At 37.6% G+C, this 22,761-nt stretch overlaps 2 protein-coding genes across 5 annotated transcripts in view; one reads left to right on the top strand and one right to left on the bottom strand.

Annotated features, from left to right (window-relative positions):
• The first annotated feature begins 850 nt into the window (after positions 1-850).
• Positions 851-22,761, top strand: part of LOC133830871 (cytochrome P450 CYP736A12-like) — a 34,803-nt gene continuing 12,892 nt past the window's right edge. The window contains exon 1 of the mRNA XM_062260962.1: positions 851-1,550. Within this exon, the coding sequence (XP_062116946.1) occupies positions 858-1,550 (693 nt within the window). The 5' untranslated portion in view covers positions 851-857. The remainder of the gene's footprint in view (positions 1,551-22,761) is intronic.
• Positions 10,560-22,746, bottom strand: LOC133830873 (ABC transporter C family member 2-like). 4 transcript variants are annotated; one of them, XR_009892261.1, is made up of 5 exons: positions 22,269-22,746; positions 21,006-21,491; positions 19,591-19,769; positions 18,438-18,535; positions 14,240-14,512 (listed from the first exon to the last, which is right to left on the bottom strand). XR_009892261.1 is itself a non-coding variant. In XM_062260965.1 (4 exons), the coding sequence occupies exons 2-4, from the start codon at positions 21,336-21,338 to the stop codon at positions 10,786-10,788; spliced, it is 516 nt and encodes a 171-aa protein (XP_062116949.1). In that variant the 5' UTR covers positions 21,339-21,491; positions 22,269-22,745; the 3' UTR covers positions 10,560-10,785. The 4 variants fall into 4 exon arrangements, 3 of the variants coding, with proteins under 3 accessions (XP_062116949.1, XP_062116948.1, XP_062116947.1); XM_062260965.1 differs by lacking the exons at positions 14,240-14,512; positions 18,438-18,535 and adding an exon at positions 10,560-10,789 and having other exon boundaries at positions 22,269-22,745; XM_062260964.1 differs by having other exon boundaries at positions 14,240-18,535.

Below are 22,761 nucleotides of genomic sequence, written 5' to 3'. Positions count from 1 at the left end.
ATAGTATATTTTATATCAAGAATCTCTACATATATGACATTTAAACATAATGTTGACATAAAATTTAAATGATATATATATATCAAATATAATAATATTTAAAAATAAATTAATAATTGAAATAAAATAATAATAGAAAAAATCATAATGTACACATTAGTATATATGCATCAATTATATATTTTTAGTTTTTAATATATCTTGCAATGTGTCATTTGGTGAATTTGATGAAGAAAAAAAGTTTCAATCACTTGATAAAAAATAAACTATCACACAAATTTATAACATAAAAAATGATATGTATGTCTTTATTATTTTTAAATAAATATGATTTAAATATTTAAATTATCATAAACTATCTTAAAAATATTCTATTTTAATAAATTAATTAATTTATTTTTGTTTAAGTGTATGATTTTTCTAGTTTTTAAATTTGGTACTGACAACAAAAGATTATATATTATATGTTTAATATAATATTAAATTTAATTAAATTTTATTTAAGTTATAAAATATATGGTTTTATTATTTTTAAATAACTATCTTTATAAAATATCTTAAAAATATCATATTTTAATTTATTTAATTATTTATTTATTTTATTTAAGTTTAAGTCAGATTTACAATCTATTTTTAAATATAATAATATTCTGTTAAATATTTATATTTTCCTAAAATTAACTAAAAAAACTCCTTTAACACCAAGAAATTGCATTATTATCTAAGCTTTTTATATAGAAGAAATTTATATAAATATAGAAGAGATATATAAAGTTCTAGCCATGAAGTGCTTCATTTTGTGTTTCTTTACCAAGTGAACACTTTGGCAAGCCAAAAAAAGTTTTTAGCCTAAAAAAATGCCGTCGCCAACGTTAGCCATTTTTCTAGTCATCGTTGGAACTCTATGCTCAATAATCCTCATCCGGCGTGCCTCTCAAAGCCACAACAAACATGTTCAGAAGCTTCCGCCGGGCCCATGGCCCCTACCAGTCATCGGAAGCCTTCACATGCTGACCACCCTGCCTCACCGTGGCCTCCAAAAGCTAGCGAAAAAGTATGGACCAATCATGTCCCTGCGGCTTGGCAACGTCCTAACCGTCGTCGTTTCCTCCCCCGAAGCCGCAGAGCTGTTCCTCAAGACAAACGACTCTGTTTTCGCTAGCCGGCCCAAGCTGCAGGCCACCGAGTACATGTGGTACGGCACCAAAGGCATGGCATTCAAAGCCTATGGTTCGTACTGGCGGAGCGTGAGGAAGCTGTGCACGCTCCATCTGCTGAGCTCGTCAAAGATTGTATCGTTCGCGGAGCTAAGGAAGGAAGATATTAGGTCTATGATGGAGGGCCTTAAGAGGGCGGCGGTTGCGCGTGAGGTTGTTGACATAAGTAAGTTGGTGGGGGAGGTCATTGCCAATATCTCGTGTAGGATCATACTGGGGAAAGTAAGGAACGACATCGATGGCTTGACGGGACTCGTTGGGGAGGCATTAGCCTTAGGCGGAGCTGTCAATATTGCTGATTACGTGCCATATCTAGCTCAATTTGATCTCCAGGTTTGTGATATTCGCCGATATCTATCATTATTATTATTATTATTGGCTGTGCTTGTTTGGGTTTTGACTTAACCTAAAGTTGGATGACTATTACATCTGTTGTCTTTCTGCACATTAAAATTAACTTGATCATGATCAATAAAAAATGTTAAAAAGTGGTCTAACTTGTGAAAATGTACAGCATCAATTATTCTTAGTTAATATATTGCCATGTGTATATCATCATGGCTCTTCTACTTATTACACTTGATTACATATGACTGACGGAGCAGAAATATTTTTAGGAGTGCTAATTATGTATAAAAAAATTTAGACCGGGGATTTTATTACTTTTTTTTAAAAAAAAAATAACTGATTTAATTAAAGATTTAGGGCTTGAACTCCAAAGCCATTGACTGGCTCCGGCACTTTACTTGTAGAAAGACAGGGAAATAAATCTTTAAGACGTCAACTCTATAATTTCAAATAATTATAATAAGAGTAATGATATATGAACTTAAAATATATACTTAAATATTATACAGTGATGTACCAGTTTAACCTAGCTAATCACATTTATAAAAATTTGGATATTTTATTTTAAAAATCAATATCATGTTATTGTGTGTAATATTTGAGTACATATTTTGGGTGCATACAGTATTACTTTAATAATAAAGTGTGTGGACTTTAGGATTCTTGTTTATTAGCTCTTTTGATAGTGGATGTGGTTTTGCCCTTTGTTGGGGGTTGTTGAGTTGTTTTGTCTTTTAGCTTTTTTTTCCTTATGTTATGTTCGGCTCAATTTTGTTAAGTGTGTTTTGTTTGTGGTTGTTGTTTTGCACCGTGTTTTCTTAATGAGTATTGTTATTTGATATATTAAAGTATTCAATACCACATGATGTGACATCTTATGGTTGATTGTCGATATCCTACAATACTTATTAAATTAGAATGTGTGTAACCAATATTAAATTACAACAATAGCTATATGTCACTTGCTTGTAATTTTGGACAATATTGAAACCTTAGCAATATGGTTTCTTAATCATGTTTCAGTTCCCCTTTGGTTAAAATGATCTCTTTAATTTGTATATATTAAATTGTATTTTCTCTCTCGTAGGTTATGTTGCCCTATTCACTTTTAGTGGGATTTTTACCATTTGTCTTTCTTTTCTTTTTTTTTATCATATTGTGGGCTTGTATTCCATATTTTAGGCTCCATAAAAGTGTTAATTATTTGTACTTTTGTTCTTTAACTTGAAATGATTATTATAGGATACTTGTACTATCTAAAAAAAAGTATTTTTAAACAATAAATTTAAAATATCCTCATAATTAACAGCTTAACAAAATATTGAGCATTGTTAGGGCACTCATAGTGTCCAATACTATTTTATGTTGATTGATACCATTTAGTATCGAGTCTCATATATTCTAAATTAAAATATGTGGGACATAAAACTAAATTGTACTATACAAGTGGTATTGAAGATTAAGCCCATTAGCATTTTAAAAAAATATATTTGCTTTATTATTTCAAAATATTAAATGAAACAAGCAAAATTTATAATTTAAAGAAGACAATTTGACTTTCTCTTACTCCTACATTTTTACTTTGATTTAAACTAATTTGATATTATTTTTAATTATTTCTTTGTAAAATTATTTTTAAAATATATTAGAATATTAAAAGTGGTACTACAAAAAATCTTAGTTTAGTAATAATAAAATTTGTGACTTCAAGTAAGAAATTTGTAAGTAAAGAAAAATTATTTTACCTATGTCATCACTAAAAAGTGTAGTTAAAATTATTAGTCACAAAAATCATAATTTATTGTTACTAAATATATTTTTAATCATAACAAATTTTATTACTAAAAATAATAGGTTGTGACTAAAACTATGTTAATGATAACTTGTGATTAAGTATGACTTTGTAGTCACAATTTTTTTTTTTACTAAAAGTAGTACTTAGTCACACAAAATATATATTGTGACTAAAATATTAGCACTAAAGATTACATTTATTTGTAGTGTTAGATAGTTTTATCTTAAAAAATGACAAATAAATTAGAAAGCTAAATTTTTGTTTTATCATTTTTCTTCTTTTGAAAAAATAAACAAAAACAAAACTTATAAATGAAAATGATATTTACTAATTTATCATCTTTAACTTCGATTTTTTTTTTTGTTCTAGATCATTAATGATGTTAGTCTCATATATACATCTTTCTTTGTAAGTGAGAATTACGAATACTTTTGGGCTTTGGTTCTGACATTTCCGACAGTAATTAAGATACATGAGTCATGACCCGTACATTGGCGAAAAAGCGGTTGATAATATACTCTTAAAATTAAGATAAATTTTTATAAGAGTACGGCTATTTGCAACCTATTATGTTGCCATCTATAATATTTATTAAATTAAAGTGTGGTTGAGATTTTTTATATTGGATTGTACAATAAATGTTGGACATCCATTAGTGCAACTTAGCAATACTCTTTCAATAAATAGGGGTTTTTTTAATAATGGATTAAATATGACTTTCCTATATATTAATAATTTTTCATAAATTTTAAAATATCATATTTTTATATGGCTATTTTTTACCGATTAATTGTCATATTTTCATATAATACAAATTAATTAAGCTATAAATTATGCCTTATTTTCTTAAAGTTGTACTTATATAGCAAAAAAAATATCATATATTTGAAGAAAAAAAACCGTACAGACATAAAACAAAATAAAGATCCTATATATTGGCGAAAAACTGTGTCAACAGTTTTGTTGCTTTTTGTTATACAGAAACTCTGTAGAAATTGTGAGAAAGTAATAATATTGTCTCGTAGACTAGGTGAGTTTTAACCACTCAACCACGTAAAATTGTAAGTGTGAAAAGTTTTTCATATAGTTCATTACGTTCCACCGTGTGGGGGAGGGGGTGGCGGCAAATGTTGTACCCTAAAAGTAAGCATGAATTCAATCACTCAGCTACTGGTACAATTGAGCAAGCAAGTAGAACATCTAGCTAATGATGATATGAGCAACTTAAGTTAGGACTTGGAGTACGACATGCAGATAATTTTTAGACTGCCTCACAGGATAATGATCCAGTTCGAGACATGTAATGGCCAGATCACCTTTAGGGTGCTCTGAACTTAATCCGAACTAAAGTTTATTCACTCTTCAATCCCCAACTCGATAAAGATGTTCAGCTCGTGGAAACCAGGTCATGATGCATAGTGAAGGATCCTGAAAGACTTAGAGGCTCTTTATACGCTCATTAATGCCCATGCTGTATTACACATTTATTGCTCGAGATAATGGGAGTAATTTCCATAGGCAATCGTATCCTTATTGTTGACGGTGAAATCTCGTCAACGATATAAGGTTAGAAAACTAAGACTGTATTGCCAAAGGTATCTTAGAAGAAGATGGAGACAACTTGAAAGAGTAAATATGCAGAACTACTATGGAGTCGAAATTGTATATTACTTAACAGCCTTAGCATACAATCAATTTTCCAACCCCTTTTCTGGAGGGGTGATGATCTATTTATACTGGAGCTCTAATGACTCCCCATACATTGTGGTCCCAGGGGACAAGATTGTACATAGTTACATTGTCAGGGTAGTGGCACAGGTCGTGGTGGAGCAGAAGGTTATGGTGTCGGCCTGGTACATAGTCAGAGGTATGCATGTAGTGCTTCCACTCTCTGTACAAACCCGTACCTCCACTACTTGTAGGGCACAGATGTCAGAGTCATGCCTTTACCCTTTTTCAGGGTTGTACATCCCGTGCTTGTACATTCATCTCATGCGTAGTGGTCCCGCTTACCTAAATATCTTCTCTAGGTTTCTTCTTCATATTTTAGTAAGTGTCGAACCATACTTCTTTTATCCCGACCCTATTTCCATGTATGAGACCTTGAAATAGGCATGTACGAGGCTAGGGGATGGGTCTCCCAAGGCGAGACCCTTGGTGCCCAGGCGAGTACCCATGCATGACTTGGGCATTCACGAGGCTCGGGGATGGGTCTCACAAGGCAAGACCCTTGGAGCCCAGGCGAGTACCCATGCATGACTTGGGCATTCACGAGGCTTGGGGATGGGTCTCACAAGGCGAGACCCTTGGAGCCTAGGCGAGTACCCATGTGTGACTTAGGCACTCACGAGGCTCGGGGATGGGTCTCACTAGGTGAGACCCTTGGAGCCTAGGCGAGTACCCATGTGTGACTTGGGCACTCACGAGGCTCGAGGATGGGTCTCACCGGGCGAGACCCTTGGTGCCTAGGCGGGTGCTGGCACGGGACGGCTGCATGTGCACGGTGGGTAGCCTCGCAAAGCAAGGCCCTAGGAGTCTCGACAGGCGCGCGCACACGATGGGCAGCCTCACATAGCGAGGCCCTAGGGGTCTCAGCAGGCGCACGCACACGATGGGCAGCCTCGCATAGCGAGGCACTTGGGTCCTTGGAAGATGCGTGCGCATGGTTGGCAGACGCGCGCGCATGGTGGGCAGCCTCGCATATCGAGGCACTTGGGTCCTTGGCAGACGCGCGCACATGGTGGGTAGCCTCGCATAGCGAGGCACTTAGGTCTTTCTGGGAACCTTCGCTCAGGCCTCCTATGAGACATGGGTCTCGTGTGGGGCAAGACTTCGGGTTGCTTGGTTTGCCCTAGGCTAATGAGGGTAACCCTCACTTTTTCTCTTGAGAGTTGACTATGGCTCTAGTCAATTTTTGGCATTCACACTTATGTAAATGAGAATTATCTTGATTAAATGCTTACCATATTTATGAACAAGGTTACCCAAACCTGTCCAAGAAATTCCAATATAAATATCAGGGTTAATGGATAGGAAAAGGGACTGCTTTCTGTAATACAGAAACTCTGCAGAAATTGTGAGAAAGTAATAAAATTGTCTCGTGGACTAGGTGGATTTTAACCACTGAACCACGTAAAATTCTGAGTGAAAATTTGTCCATATAGTTCATTATGGTTTATAAAAGAGCACTACTATCTCTGTTATTGGATTTCTTAATCTATTGTTGGCAAAAACCACGTTAAAAGTTTGGTGCTTTCGTTGAGAGTTCGTTAGTGCTTAGTCCTTTACAAGTTTAATTCAAACATTCATCATGGTGGTTACTCAATCAATGCACGACAAAGAAATAAAGCAGCTTGGTGGGAAAGAGGCGCATCATACAGCCATTCCCATCGAAAAGGGCCCAAACGTTCAGCAATGCCCTTGAAAGCAACAGGTGGGCCAAGACGATGTTGGGAGTTCAACGTCACTCTCACCAAATCCTAATCCAGGATATCTAACAGCCATCGAGATGGAGAATGCTCAATTAAGGAGCCATCTCCCTCAGGCTAACATGCAGATCAAGGAGGTCCTAGCTCGGTTACCCTCTCTTGCAATTGATGCTAACATTAGAAAGAGGAAAAGTGGGTCCCTCAGTCGTTCTGTCGAAACCACAACTCCGAGTTTTGTACCTTCAGAGAAAAATCAGCTAAGTGTTTAGCCTGCTAATCATCACAGGAACCATCATCCCCATCTTAGTTGATCAATCAGAACTGTGATCCCCAGCTTCGTGCCTTCCGCAGAAATTCCAAGGAATGTTCACAACAACCCAAAAGGGTGAGCTGGGACAAATTCACGGAGACAAAATGCCCCAGCGAATCCACCTACGCCACGATCAGAACCACGGGCACAAAGAACTCAGGAGATCGGGGTAGAACCGAGACCAGCTAATTTAGTCCGACCTGACGGGACGAGGATAGCCTCGCCGATAAGACACCCGCCATCACCGGTTAGATATCCAACACCACTGTGCCCACATAGAGATGCTCAAGTTCATGGAAATAGTAGGAGAAATCCTCCCCCGTCAGTGGACACTTACGTCCCACGAGCACATGCAGATAATCCAGGTCCTCGATCTCAGCCGCGGGTCGTAAGTTTCGCTAATGGAAGTTACTGGATGGGGAGCCAGCCTTGAGGCATGTCTCAAAGCGACCTGAGGAATCATCTGAGTTCCACACAAAGTCCTCGTTCAGATCAACATCCTGCCCTGCGTGACCATTTGAATTCACAAGGGAGGTATCCAGCTTGCAATGATGATATGAGTTACACTCAGCATGGGGGAGGTTTATCTATCGTACGCGACAATGGGAATGTCCCACCTAACCCAACTCAAACTTGGAGGGAAAACAACCCATCAAACGCGTACAATAGGATGGGGGCTGGTGAACAGCCCCTAGTTAACCTAGAGACCAAAGATCCAACCCTCGAGCGATTGGCCTTGATGGAGGAGTATATGAAGAAGGTTTTATCTAGAAAATGAATTGATGATTGTGATTACTATGAGGAGCTCGAACCTTTCGCCTTAAACATTGCAGCAGCTCCGTATCCTATTGGCTTCAGGATGTCGACCATGCCTACATTTGATGGAAACTCATATACATCCGATCACCTCGGGATGTTCAATATACTGATGATGGCCCACAATGTTGGGTTTGACCTAAGATGTATTTTTTTCCTCATGAATCTGTCCGGACCTGCCAGATAGTGGTTCAAAAAATACAAAAAACATTCGATCAGCTCGTGGAAGAAGTTATCTTCCGAGTTCAAGAGAGTGTTACGAGCTTCAGAGGAAACTCGCGTAGAGGCTAACTCATTGGCCAACATAAAACAACAACCTGGTGAGTCCTTGAAAGCATATATGAGCAGGTTCACCAACGTCACAACACAAGCTAGAGATGCTGATGATAGCTCCAAGCTCATGGAAATGAGAACAGGAATCCTAGTAGAGGCGATTTATGGCAGGAGCTCCAGCGAAAAGGAGTTAAAAGTGTAGATGAGTTCTTGGCCTGGGATCAAGAATGGATAAACTTGGAGGAGGCGCAATCTGCTGTCACAGGAACTAGCCAGGTCCCAATTCAGCCCACGGGAGAGGTGACAAATGTTGCAGCTACGACTCAACCTTCTACCCAGAATAATAGAGTGGCACAAAGAAGAACAAACCCGGGGGAAAATCTAAGCCCATCTATGCCACCTACACTCACCTGACAGATACATGGGAACATATTTTCCTGGCGAACTCTAATCGCCTTTCGTGGAAGAAACCAGAGACATTAAGGCACCAGAGGGCGAAGAAAGATCCCTCTAAGTTTTGCCGATATCATAATGACATTGGCTATAACACTGATGATTGCCGACAATTGAAGGACTAGATCGGAACACTCATTTGAGCTGGACCGTTAACCCAGTATGCCCAAAACCAAGTCGCTCCCAATCAATCATCCAGGCAGAACTCTCGTCTAGCTCTAGAAACTCAGATGGATCAGGGGAACCAAGTTGACCCTCCTCCACTATTTCCAGAGAACCTCATTTGGCGGGCATGAGTAGCAGAGCCCAAAAGAGGTATATACAGTAGCTGAAAACTCACAATGACATTGAATTTATCTCGGAGCAACAATTATCAAAACAACAGCGATTGGAAAAACAACCAATCATTTTCATGGAAGAGGACGCTAGCCACATTCAATTTCCACATAATGACCCGTTGGTGGTAACCGTTCAACTCGCTAACCAAAGGGTATGAAGGATATTTGTTGATAATGGGAGTTCAGTAAATGTGCTTTTCAGGACCACCCTAGAAAAGATAGGATTATCCATAATCGATCTTAAGGCGACCTCAATGACATTGTACGGATTCTCAAGTGAAGGAACAACAGCCATAACGAAAATCGGACTGCTGGTTACGCTAGGGGATGATACGTGAACTGTTACTAAAATTCTTGAGTTTGTTGTAATCGAATATCCGGCTGCGAATAACGCAATTTTGAGACGACCCGCACTGATTTTTTTGAGCCCATGACCTCGATCTGATACGTGGCAATAAAGTTTCCCTCAACTTCAGTTATATGCACCATAAGAGGAGACCAGCTCGCTGCTAGAGGATGCTATAGCATTGCCATGATGGGAAAATCAAAACTCGGGCAGTAGGCAATGGTCATAGTCGAGGGACGAGAGGAGTCCCGAGTAATGGAAGTTACCTATGGGATGAAAGAACCTCAAGAAGGAGATAATGAGGTCGCCCAATAGGATGACATTGATCCACGATTAGGTGAGGATAGGTTTGAGCTCCAAGCTCTGGAGGAGCTGGAGGAAATCAATATCGATCCAAAAACTCCTTCAAGAGTTGTAAAAGTTGGGAAAAATTGTAAAGCTTAAAGGAAGAAGGAGCTGGTCAAATTCTTGAGAAAGAACCTGGATATCTTTGCCTGGTCATAGGAAGTTATGGTGTGAATCAGTCTGAGTGTAATAATGCATACTTTGAACTTCGACAAGAATGTGCCTACAAAGTCCAAAAAATGAAGGCTATTGGGGAGAGAACGGTTGGAAGATTTAGAAGAAGAGGTAGCTTGCCTACTTAAATGCGAATTTATCAAGGAAGCAAAATATTTGACCTAGGTTGCTAACCCTGTTCTAGTCGTGAAGCCAAATGGGAAGTGGAGAACTTGCATGGACTTCTCCGATCTCAACAAAGCATGTCCTAAGGATTGCTTCCCATTACCTAAAATTGATCAGTATGTAGACGCAACAGTTGGTCACGAGCTCATGTCTTTCATGAATACATATTTTGGATATAACCAGATTGCGATGAACCCTGCAGACCAAGAGCAAGCTTCATGACTGAGCATGGCGTATACAACTACAAAGTTATGCCATTCGGGCTATAGAATGTTAGTGCAACATACCAATGATTAGTCAACAAAATGTTTGTTACCTAGATCGAGAAAAACATGGAGGTGTATGTTGATGATATGCTTGTTAAATCAAAGACTGCCACAAACCATGTGTCCGACCTGGAAGAGTGTTTTGGTGTAACGCCCTGGATAGCCAAGACCGTTACACTGTGTGTTTATAAAAGTGCTAGACTTGCTAATCAAGTCGTGTAGTTGAAAACGTGTTACTGAAACTATTGTGGAACTAGGGTTAAAAAATTTTGGTCTCAAAAGCCGCATTTCTCATAAGTAAACATTTTATGTTTACACAGGATCCCAAAAATATAACGATTAAAGTCATTTACAAAGATCCAAGATTTAAATACAGTAATTATCCACTCTAAGGCAAAACAGACTGATAGGCATTCCTTGTCCTGATCCACTCCTCGGCCATGGCGGTCGAACAGCTGACTATGTACATTCAGCCCCGCAGCTCTCCATCTCAGGATTGGTCCAGCTTGCCTTACCTGCACCACGTAGCTCCCGTGAGCCAAGGCCCAGCAAGAAAACACAATAACAAAGCATAAACAATCAACAGACAATCCAATATCTCATATCACATAAACATGTTTTCAACAGTTTAAGCATTCATGATATCTAAGTATTCAACATACCAAACATATCATCTCATATCAATAATCAATTCACAAATGATAACTAGGGTTAGGACCCTTAGGCCGCACCCTCTGTTTATCCCACTGACTCCGGCCCGCTTAAACCGAGCTCAGTGAATATTAAGCTGTCCTCAGCTACCAGTGGCCAAGCCACGCCCTGTGCACAAATATTTTATACGACACCCTTAGGCCGTTTATCACATGTCCAATGTCATAATACCATCATTGACACTACACAGATATCGGGAGCACTTAGTCCCATCACAAACATATAACCGGGTGCAGTTTTCTTACCTTTAAACTCGCTAGCTTCGTTCACTTTGATCCCTGAGCACGATCCCTCTTGAGCCCTAGCGCACACCTAGTCACAACCATAGGTCAGAATCATTACCAAACCTCATGTCCAAAACCTAACCTCGGGACCAATCCCGAGCCCTCGGGAAGTCCCAATTCCACCAAACGGGGTGGTGGAATCGAACCCCGAACCCCCGGGCAAAAACCCTTGAAAATAACTCAAAACCCCCTTTCTGGAAACAGGGTAGCGCTATAGCGCTCTAAGGAGGGCGCTACAGCGCTAAAAACAGAGCCCAAAATCATCCCAAGGCACTTGGCCTAGCGCTACAGCGCCCAAAGGCTAGCGCTGTAGCGCTAGTCAGAGAATAGCAAATGCTGTTTTTCCCTCCTTCGATTTTCCCCGAGCCAAACCTTACCAAAAATTCTCCAAACTTCCACGAAACCTAGAATCAAGCTTACTAACATGTCTAACTCATCCCAAGCATCCCAACCTACAAAACTTAAACACATGCACCCCTAAACTCAAAATTCACCATGGTTGAACCTCAAACTCAGAAACTTCAACAAAACAACCAAAACCTCAGAATTTGAGCTAGAATTTCATACCTTCAATGGAGATTCGACCTTAAGTCAGTCTCTACACCTCCTTGGCTTACCCCTCCTCAAACCCTTAGCTTGAATTCCCTAGAGTTCCCATCAAATTTAGCTTAGACATCATAGTTCAACACCAAAACCAAAAACTAAAGAAAACTTCAAAGTCTTACCTCAACTGAATGAATTGCTATGCCAATCCCTCAAGCTAGAACAGGGATCCTAGCCTCTAGTTCTTGCCCAAACTCTTCCTGAGTTTCTGCTCCAAAAGACCTCAAGAACTGATGGGGGAAAGCCAAAACAACCTTGAAAAATACCCTATTTTCCTTTCCCTTTTCTTTCCCTTCTTTTTCTTTCTTTCCTTTTTTTTTTCTTTTCCTTCAGACTCTAGACTTTTCCCACTAAGGCATAAAACCTGATAACACTTACCCTATAGAAGCCAAATGACCAATCTGCCCTCCCTTTAATTCTAAGCCTTTAAATGCACCTAGGGGCATTTTGGTCCTTTCACCCAATTCCCGCTAATTCCTCGAATGTCTCTAATATTTACCGCTTACTTCCCGACACCTAACCAATCACCAATTATATTCTTTAAATTCCCATTTATACCCCCAAGCTCACCCCAAGCCGGGTATAAATCCCCGCTGTGACTTTTTCGCTAATCCGCTCACTAGGATCGTCTTGAATCACATATCACAAATTTATCCACATAATAATGTGGTCTCAACAGTTATCACACACACACACACATATATATATACGGTTATGCCCTCAATGGGCCAAAATTACAATTATGCCCTTTCTAACCTAATCAGGGCCTACATACATACTAATACACATAGTCATGCATCTCAGATATTCAAATAGTCATATAACATACTTTTTATCATTAAATCACATATATTCCAATTATGCCCTCCCGGTACACTAATCAAGGCCCTTGAGCCTTATTAGTAAATTTGGGTCGTTACATTTGGTATACTAAGGAGGTACGGCATGAAGTTAAATCCTCAGAATTGCACTTTTGGAGTCTTGTCGGGAAAGTTTCCTTGGTTTATAGTTAACACAAGGGGATAGAGGCGAATCTAGAGAAAATCATATCATTATTGGAAATGTCTTCGCCTAGGTCACGTAGGGAGGAACAGAGTTTAACTGGAAAAGTGGCAGCCCTAAACCATTTCGTTTCAAAATCCACTGACAAGTGTCTCCCATTTTAGAACTTTATTAGAGGAAACAAAAAGTTTGAGTGGACCGAAGAATGCGAGCAGGCATTGCCTGACCTGAAAGCTCACCTAGTTGAACCCCCTGTACTGTCAAAACCGACATCTGAAGAATGTTTGCTTCTAGGTCTGGTTGTGATGGAAAATGCAGGGTGTAGAAACCAGTGTACTACATAAGTAAAAGACTTCTCAAAGTTGAGACCTGATATTCGTTAATAGAAAAGCTCGTGTTCAGTCTTATTTTGGCTTCAACGAAGCTTAGACCGTACTTTCAATCCCACACCATCCACATCTTAACTGACCAACCTTTAAGGCAGGTCTTGCAAAAGCCTGAAACATCGCGACGTCTACTAAAGTGGACCATCGAACTCAGCCAGTTCAAGATATTGTATATGCCACGCACAACAATCAAGAGTCAAGCCCTCACTGACTTCATGGCCGAGTGCATAGGGTTTCAAGATGAGCCGATGAGAGAACCAATGCATAAGTTGTGGAAAATCTTCGTTGATGGATCCTCTAATGAAAAAGGATCAGGAGCTGGGATAATTCTAATCTCACCTGAAGAGCATCGATTTCATACAACTCTCATGTTTGTATTTGAAGCATCCAACAATGTACCCGAGTATGAATCCCTATTGAGAGGAATAAGGGTGGCAAAAGAACTAAAAGCAAATGCGATCCAATGTTATAGTGATTCTCAGCTCGTGGTCAATCAAATATTAGGGGAGTATCAAGCTCGCGGTATCAAGATGGCGGCTTACTTAAGGGCGAGTTGTTTGACTTCGAGTTAAGCTCCATTGAACAAATACCCTGCAAACAAAATTCCAATGTTGATACTTTGGCTCGACTTGCGACCACCAAAGAGGCAGATACACTACACGTAGTTCCAGTGGAGTTCTTGGAAAAACCAAACATAATAGCAGAATCGGTTGAGGTCGGACTGATTGACATAAAACATACCTAGATTACCCCAAACGTGGAGTACCTCACAACTGGTAAGTTACCTGACGATCGAAAAGGCTCAAGAGAGTTGCTATATCAAGCTCTGGGGTATGCTATGGTTGAAGGGACTCTATATCGACAAGGACATTCGCTATCCCTCCTGCGGTGTGTTCTACTGTAATGACCCAACTACTCTAGACTTTGGACCATTAACGAAAACTATACATAGACCCTAATCTTTAATAGAACTTACAAGTGAAAAAGATCGTACTTTATTAAAAACTTGTAAAAACCAATGTTAAAACTTACATAACTCAAAGCAGGATATGGGATCCCATTGTTTTAAAAAGAAAACATATCTTAATTGAAATGAAAAGAAATTACATAAATGGGTGCGGAAAAATTACACATAAACCATAAATAAAAGACTACATCCTCGACATCGAACTCTCGACTCCTTGAATCCATTCATCACCGATACACATTTCCCAAACGTCCACGAATCTTACCCACCACTATAGCTATTTTCCTGCACATATAAACAAAAAGAAATGAGCCTAATGCCCAGCAAGGAAAATCTACCACATAGTTCATATACATAAATTTCATAAGAAACATAAAAAACATAACATAACACTTATATCATACACATACTATAATGGCCATTATTACTTGGGGTCCCATAGACTAAACAGGTCATATGCCCATTAGATTAGTGGGGTCCTACTAGCTAAGCAGGTCATATGCTCATAATCTATTTGGGGCTTGTTAGTCATATGGGTCATATGCCCAAGCCTACATACATACATAACATAACACATTTCATAACATAAAAACATAAGATAACATAAGCATATAACATATAGATTCTATCCTATTTTCCTTACCAAAATATCGGGATAAGAGGACAGAGGTGGGACTTTGGAACACTCCTAAGAACCATTTGAAAAAGAGTGAGTATAGTGAAGAAGAGAAATGAAAGGAATGGAAGGACTAAACCATTGAGAAAATACTTACCAAAACTTATGTGTGAGTTCTTAGATTTCCTAACCAAAATAAGAATAAGGATAGAATAAGTAGAAGACTATGAGAACTTTAAAGAAAAAGTACAGAAATGAACTAGAGTTTGGGTTACCTTGAAGACTTGTAAGACCAATCTAAACCTCGAACCGAAATACTATAAATCCTTACTTTCCCAAGTGTTTGATAAGCTTATGATGATCAAGCTTATGATTTCCCCACCCAAGTGTTTACACTCTCACACTCACCTAGCAACTTGCAGCCTCTGAACTTAGAGAAAAAGATGAATAATAGATGGGTACTAGGTCCTATTTATAGAGTTTAGGAATGAAAGGAACTTAATTTAACTTGAATAAAAATAATGGCTTTTTAGGTGAAAATAATTTGAATAATCGTTCAGCAGAGGCTGAAGACTCGTTCAAAAAGGTGCTGGACTTATCAAAAGTTTGAATGGTTGAATGGAAAACGAATTCAAAAGTATTCAAAATATGCTGAAGGAGGCGATATATCGCCCCCTATAGGCGATATATCGCCTGGACCATTATGCCCGAGGCAAACGTGCATCGTTTCGTGTTTTCCGTATCTACGTGCTGCGATATATCACCCCCTATAGCTGCGATATATCGGCATTCGCTGATTATTTAAACACGAAATTACACATTTTTAGCTTAATTCAAATTGAGTAAACAGCCTTGACTAAGCCCTCAAACGTATTCAAAGCTGCTGATTGACCTTAGAGCATTCAAACTTTTCCCTTATTAAATTTAATCCTCAAAAATACTTAATCCTTAATCACCCATACATAACATGTGCTAAAAATCCTATTGGTTCTTATCTAAACCTTATAGTATAATAAATATTATCCTCAATATCAGCCATATTAATCAAACCTTAGGTTAACATTAATATTCTTAAACTATAGGTTAACCTTAGAAAATCTACAAGTACTACTATGAGTGTCCAAATAATTCCCGATCTGAACCAAAAATCCACAGTCATAAAGATAATACTATTAGTACTATAATACTACTATCTAACTAGCTAAGTAAAGTTCTTGGACTCTACATCTACCCAAGGAATCACAAACTATCTTGCGAGAAATACATGAAGGCTTTTGCGGAGACCATTCTGGGGAGCAAAACCTTGCTCTAAAGGTATTGAGACAGGGCTATTTTTGGCCTATGCTGACAAAGGACTCGGTCTTGTATGTGCAGAAATGTGACAAATGCCAACGCTCAACAATTGCCCGAGCAGTGCCCATTGAGTTAACCATGATCTCATCCCCTTGGTTATTTTCAGTATGGGGGATCGACTTGATTGGTTCTTTGCCAATAGGAAAATGAGAATTTCGTTATTCTATTGTTGCCATCGACTACTTCATGAAATAGGTTGAGGTTGATCCTTTGGCAACCATAACCTCAAAGAGAGTCCTGGATTTCGTCATAAAGAATATCATATGCCGATTTGGGCTCCCAAAGAATATTGTGTTTGACAACGAAACTAAGTTCAATAGTGATCTCTTCACAAATTATTGTGAAAAATACGACATAACAAAGAGTTTTTCGTTGGTAGCGTACCCGCAGGCTAATGGGAAAGTTGAGGCTGTAAACAAAAACCTATAGGCGAGCTTAAAGAAGCGGTTCGATGAAGCCAAGGGTTATGGGACGAACAGCTCCCTCAAGTACTCTGGGCCTACAGAACCTCACATCGCACCTCCACAGAACATACCCCTTTCTCTCTGACCTTTGGAAGTGAGGCTATGCTCCTGATTGAGGCACTGGTGATGACCCATAGTCAGAAAAACTTTGATCAAGATCAAAAGCACGAGCTACTCAGTGCATCCCTTGATCTGATCGAGGAAAAATGAGAAGCGTCACAATTTCAGCTCGCCTATTATCAGGAGAAAATCACTCGTTACTTCAACTTGATGGTAAAGGGACGTAGACTCAGACTTGGTAATTAAGTTCTCTGGTTGGCAAGTAAAAATCCTAAGGATGGTGTGTTAGGACCGAAATGGGAAGGACCATACAAGATTGTGGAGATTCTACGTGAAGGGACCTTTAAGCAAGCTCGGTTAAATGGAGAGATAAATCCATAGACCTGGAATTCCCTACACCTTAAAAAGTACTATCAGTAATTTAGTTTTTTTTTTAATGTTTCAGGTATTATTGTTCCATGTAAGGCTTATCTATAAAAGTCACTTCATTTTAATAACAATTGGATTTTTACGTAATCAATGTTGTCATCTTATTATTGTAAAGTATCACGTGCTCATTTCGTAAAAGCGACCTAAACCATTTATAAGTTCTAGTCGTTTTGGGGGCACATAATAGAAGAGAGATTTTAAAAGAGTTTAGCATATTCGAATAAAGTTTGAAATTTAGAATATGGAAAAACATAGAATTTGGAAAAATTTATTATTCAACGACTTTTCAAAGCATAGATTTTCAAAATAATTCTAAATACGAACTAAGATGGGAAATTTCTAAGACAAAACAAAACCTAGAAGAAAACTAGGAAACCCTAGATATAACCAAGTTCGAGGTATGATTCTTAACAGGTACTATGCTATTAAGCAGGCTAAACTCCTGAATACGACCAGGTCCGAGGCTTGATTCCTAACAAGTACAACGAAATTAGGTGGGCATAATGTTGGATGCAACCAAGATATCGACTAAAATAAATTAGTCAAGCCATCAAAATCCTATCCCGATCTAAAGACAACCCTTAAGATTTTGAGTGTACAAGAATTCATGATTCATAATAAGTGAATAAGTGATGTTAGAAGAAACAAAAACAACACAAGGGCTTTCATACCTGACAAACTTAGGCCATTATTGTTGTAGTGAAACAATAACAAATCTTGAAGAAACAAAACAACCACTGAATTACACAATAATATAGTGTTTGCAATTATATCAATAAATACAATGGCAACTAATCAATATAAAACAGTTAACTAAAATAAAATTAAACATCAGCAAACCAATTACAAGAGTAATTTGTAGTGAATTTATAAATGAAATACTAAAATTACTAGGCAACAAACTTTAGTCTAAATGGTAAAATATATCAGTCAAATTATCATTTAAACAAAAAAATTTAATAAGTACATATATATGTATATACAGATGCAAGATTAGTAAATATTTAACAAATGATTTAGAATTACTTCTTTCCCACTTCTAATGCTTCAAACATAGACACTGCCATCACCAAAACTTGTCAATTTTTATTTAGTAAGTCCATGAAAAGAGAAACCAAATTCAGCTTTTGTAATGGATTGGATTTGTGTTACATTTCTCCAATACATATCTTTTTCTAACAAAATTTGGATTTATTGAACTTCTTCAAATAAAGACCTTGCCATGAATTTTGTGAATACACTATTAATTATGAAGTATTAACTAAAAATCAATCACAAGAGAGAGTACCAAAGGAAATTATCAAAACTAGCCCTTGGTCATCATATCTTTTATCAAGCCTTTCTTACACATGTAAAAGCATTCCTTGAGGGTACACGAAAGAGGGCCTGCGATAAAGCATTCCTTGAGGGTACACAACACATGCTAAGAGAAACAATCTTGGAAATGAATGTAAACACATGATAGTTCTTCATCCAATATAGATATTTCTGTACAAACTTCAATTAAGTGAAACTCATGCCAGTAGTTTGAGAAATCATACACATGGTGATTAAAAGAAGAAAAAAAATTCAAAGATTCAAAAAGATATATCCAGAATTTGGTTATATAAATGCTAAAACAAAATATGTAAATAGAAATCTAGGAGGGGTTTCAAGCCCATTTATATATATATATATATATATATTATCCAGTAACCAACATTTATCTAATAAAATACACATGAACAAAGAAGCAAACCAATAAACAAAGTGTATATACACAAACACTTTATGCATCCACATGTCACCACCCCCACTCCATAACTCGACAGGAAAAAAAATTGAAACCCCACATATAAATCAACTATATATTTTAATGAAAACAAACAACTTTATTAAACATATAAAGTATGGAAATTGGTGCGGAAATAAACCTTGAAAACCAAATAGGAGAGTTACAGAATTAACAAACCTGGCAGCAAACTTAATTGATGTACAAATATAGCACGGAGCTATAAAGATGAATCACAAGTATTAGTAACTTCTCTTTGATTAAAAAATGGCCAACATAAATGTACAACCAAATGATTTTAGAATTATAAAATAATTTTAAATATGAGATCCAAAGATTTCCCAAAGCAGTGGATACATCACGGACAACTTCAACTTAGGCATCATGATTTTCGTCAAAGACTTACAACACTAATCCTAAGATTGACAATCTGTGGTAGATGAGACAAATCAAAAGAAGCAGGAATCTGCCAGGAGTTTAGATTGATTTAATGACTAGTTCTTTTCATTTTTTTTCCAAACCTGAATGCATCAAGTGTTGTAAACATTGACAGATTTATACACCAAAAGTTTTACAATTATATACAACATTAACAAAAAAATGTAAACAAAACTGCTTTGTACTAACCAACACAACTTACCTACAACATTAAAAAATCAACACAACTTACCTACTATAAAATTCCTTCAAAGGAAGAATGAGATTGAGCATTACGATATCCCCTACTAAAGCATACATGACTCCAAATCTCACAAACCACCAGAATTCATAGATGTAGACTTTGGTCTCTAGACCAATCATAACCAGCATAGAACACCAAGCAAGTGCCTCGATTATGACAGAAACTATCTGTTGAAAGAGGACACAAGATGGAGTCAAAATTTAAGGCAACTGATTACGAGAGCTAAGTTAAACATGCTTGCATGGGCTAATAGGCTCTCATTTAAATGTACTTTATGGGAGATCACATATGATTTCCCAAACATTGTATTTCATTAACTATTAATACAAAGTTGTTTCTTTTTTAAAAAAAAGTGTGCTTGCATGGGCTATATACATGCCTTGTGCGAAATCTTGAACAATAAGTTGCACTTTTCAAAACAAAAAAATACATATATACATAAGAAACAAATAAACTGACACCTGAATCGCATGCTGCCCAATAATCAGATTGCTAAGAATGATAATATCGTGGCCATAGAAATAGCCTAGTGGTAATACATTAGTCCTCACAAGAGGAGGTCCCAAGTTAAAATCTACCCTCCCCAAGTCAAAAAGAAAAAAAAAGAACGATGATATCCAGTTCACTCACACAAAAAACAGAATTGAGACTTGATACCAACTCAAAGACAGCTTTTGTTACAAAGACAAAATACTTATAAAAACAGAAGACAAGGCATCATCAAGAGAGGACCATGCAATAAAGTTTATATAGCATTCTTTCAGCTCAAAAAAATACAAAGAAGAAGAACACTTTTGAACTATCCCTATTTAAGAAGCCCACAAGAACCAAACATAAAGTTGATCCTAATTTTAAGTTTTCCACGAAGTCATTTCTACTCATTATGGTAAAACTCCTTCCAGATATCAACTTAAATCTCACATTTGGCCAGTACAACTCACACACAAAACGAATTAGATACAGAATTCTTGTCTCATATACAAGACAGACAATCAAAAGTTTTAAGACAATAATGCCTCTTAGGAGTACATGTCACTACAATTTTACAAGTCTAAGAGAACAACAAACAACAACAATCAAAGAATTGAACGAAAATCAATGCTGCAGTACATATATGCAGAGAAGTTCAAACATTACATGACAAAGAAATAAATAAAAAGAAAAAATACTCAATGAATCGTCTAAAAGAACATTATGTCCAACACAACTCTACAACAAAACATGAGCTTATGTGAAGTGTGAACTATGTCTAAAACAACATCCAAAATATTACATTTTTTCCTCTCTTTTTTCGGGGGAAACCTGTTAAAGCTATGAAGCATCAATAAAATTCTAAAGCTGAAAGGTGAAAGTCCGAAAAGTTCATATGCAGAAAAAATATAGGGCATATCACAAAAACATACCTCAAAAGGTGCAAGACCAGGCAGCCCATCCAAATTTAGCACTGAAAATCCCATTATAAATCTGAACAGAGGCTCAGCAGCAGAATAAGCAGCCAAACACGGCAACGCATAATTATAAAGATTGGACCTCAAACAGAACCGTTGAACTGTAACATTTTTCTTAATCCTCCATATTCGATATAAGCACAGGCCTAGAAGAACCAGATGAGAAACAACCACCACTAAGGAGTCAACCCCACATGGTGTGTAAGCACCAAAGGCATTCTCCACTGCTTTAGTCCAAAATCCATTTTTCATAGGGCGACAATACCACACCAACGGCCCAAAAGCCATTTCTGTTTACTAGATTTCCCGTGGAAAAAAATACCACCTTCACTTGAAGCTCAAATCACCATATCCATACTGAACACTTCTTTATACTACTGTACGAAGGAAAATTTGACTTCTCCTACAGCTTCCGGATAATTCTAGGACTCCCACCTACTCCTGCAACAGAGTGAACATTCAAGAAACAACAGCTCCATTATATCACCCAAAAGAAATTAAAAAATGAGGGAAAAAAATTATTTGTTCCATTGAAGTCAACTATGAACAATACAAAATATATATATAAATAATGGTTGAAAGATTAATCCAAAAAAATTTAATTGGCGAGAAAGATAGAATGGATCAACTATATAAAATCTATTCAACGTCTACTTGTTACTATCTAAAGAAAAAATCAACACCATATAAAATATTAATCAAACTTACTTTGAAAAGATTAATATCAAATATAAAATAAGAGAACCCAGTAACTATAGATTCTTATCTCAAATTGAGAATCTGAACACAATGGTCACCGAAACAGAATTCCATTCCAAGGAGACTTATATTCTACATATATTCATAAAATATACGAACAAATAATGGACTTGTTGCCCAAGAAAAAACATTCAATGGTAAAATGAGACACTTGAAAGTTAAAAGGGCCAAAGTTAGAATGGTAGTGCATAAAAAAACAGGGGCAATTGAGACCCGAGTATATCCATAATAGCAAAAAAGCCACAGCCAACTGCAGACCATAAAAAGTTCTGTAATGCTCTTTTTTAATGCAAAACGAATGTCTATAGTATACACTTTTTAAAGTCTAGGTATGCAGTATACACCCTACAAATGAATTATTTGCTAATCCATGAACAATTTTAAAAAGCTTAATGGAAGTTTTCCTGAGAACTAATGAGACAAGAGAAGGGGAAAAAACTAAATAAATAAATTCAATACCTTCCAGGAGCTCACGAAGCTGGGGTCGGTGCCGATTTTTTTCTGGGTGCGATGGAGCTCTCGATGCAGGAGTTTTCTTGGAGACACACATGGCCTCGCATTAAGGGGAGGCACGCCTGGGTTTGTGGAATCTAGGCCCTCGCTTGGGGCACACTCGGTGATCTACAGCGGAATGAGTGCAGAATCGCGCCTGGTGGTGGTTCGCGAATGGAAGTCGCACTGGGTCGAAGGCACGCAGAGGTGGGCTCGCACCTGGGGTCACTTGGTTCGGGAGTTGGGTTCATGAGTGCCTGAGATTTGGAGCTTGGCTCAGAGAAAAAGGGTTGGGAGGATGGCGGTTAGGTGGTCGGAGCTGAGGATGATGGTGGTTACGGGAGTGGTGGCTAAGGCGAAGGGAAGAGAAAGAGACGAGAAGGAGAATGGGAAAAAAGGTATCGGGGTAGGCTGTTTTTTTTTTTTTTAATTTTATTTCTATTACTTTACCACTTTTTAA

Source organism: Humulus lupulus, chromosome 4 (genome assembly GCF_963169125.1).
Source record: "Humulus lupulus chromosome 4, drHumLupu1.1, whole genome shotgun sequence".
Classification (NCBI taxonomy): domain Eukaryota; kingdom Viridiplantae; phylum Streptophyta; class Magnoliopsida; order Rosales; family Cannabaceae; genus Humulus; species Humulus lupulus.
This window is presented reverse-complemented; position numbering and strand designations above follow the sequence as displayed.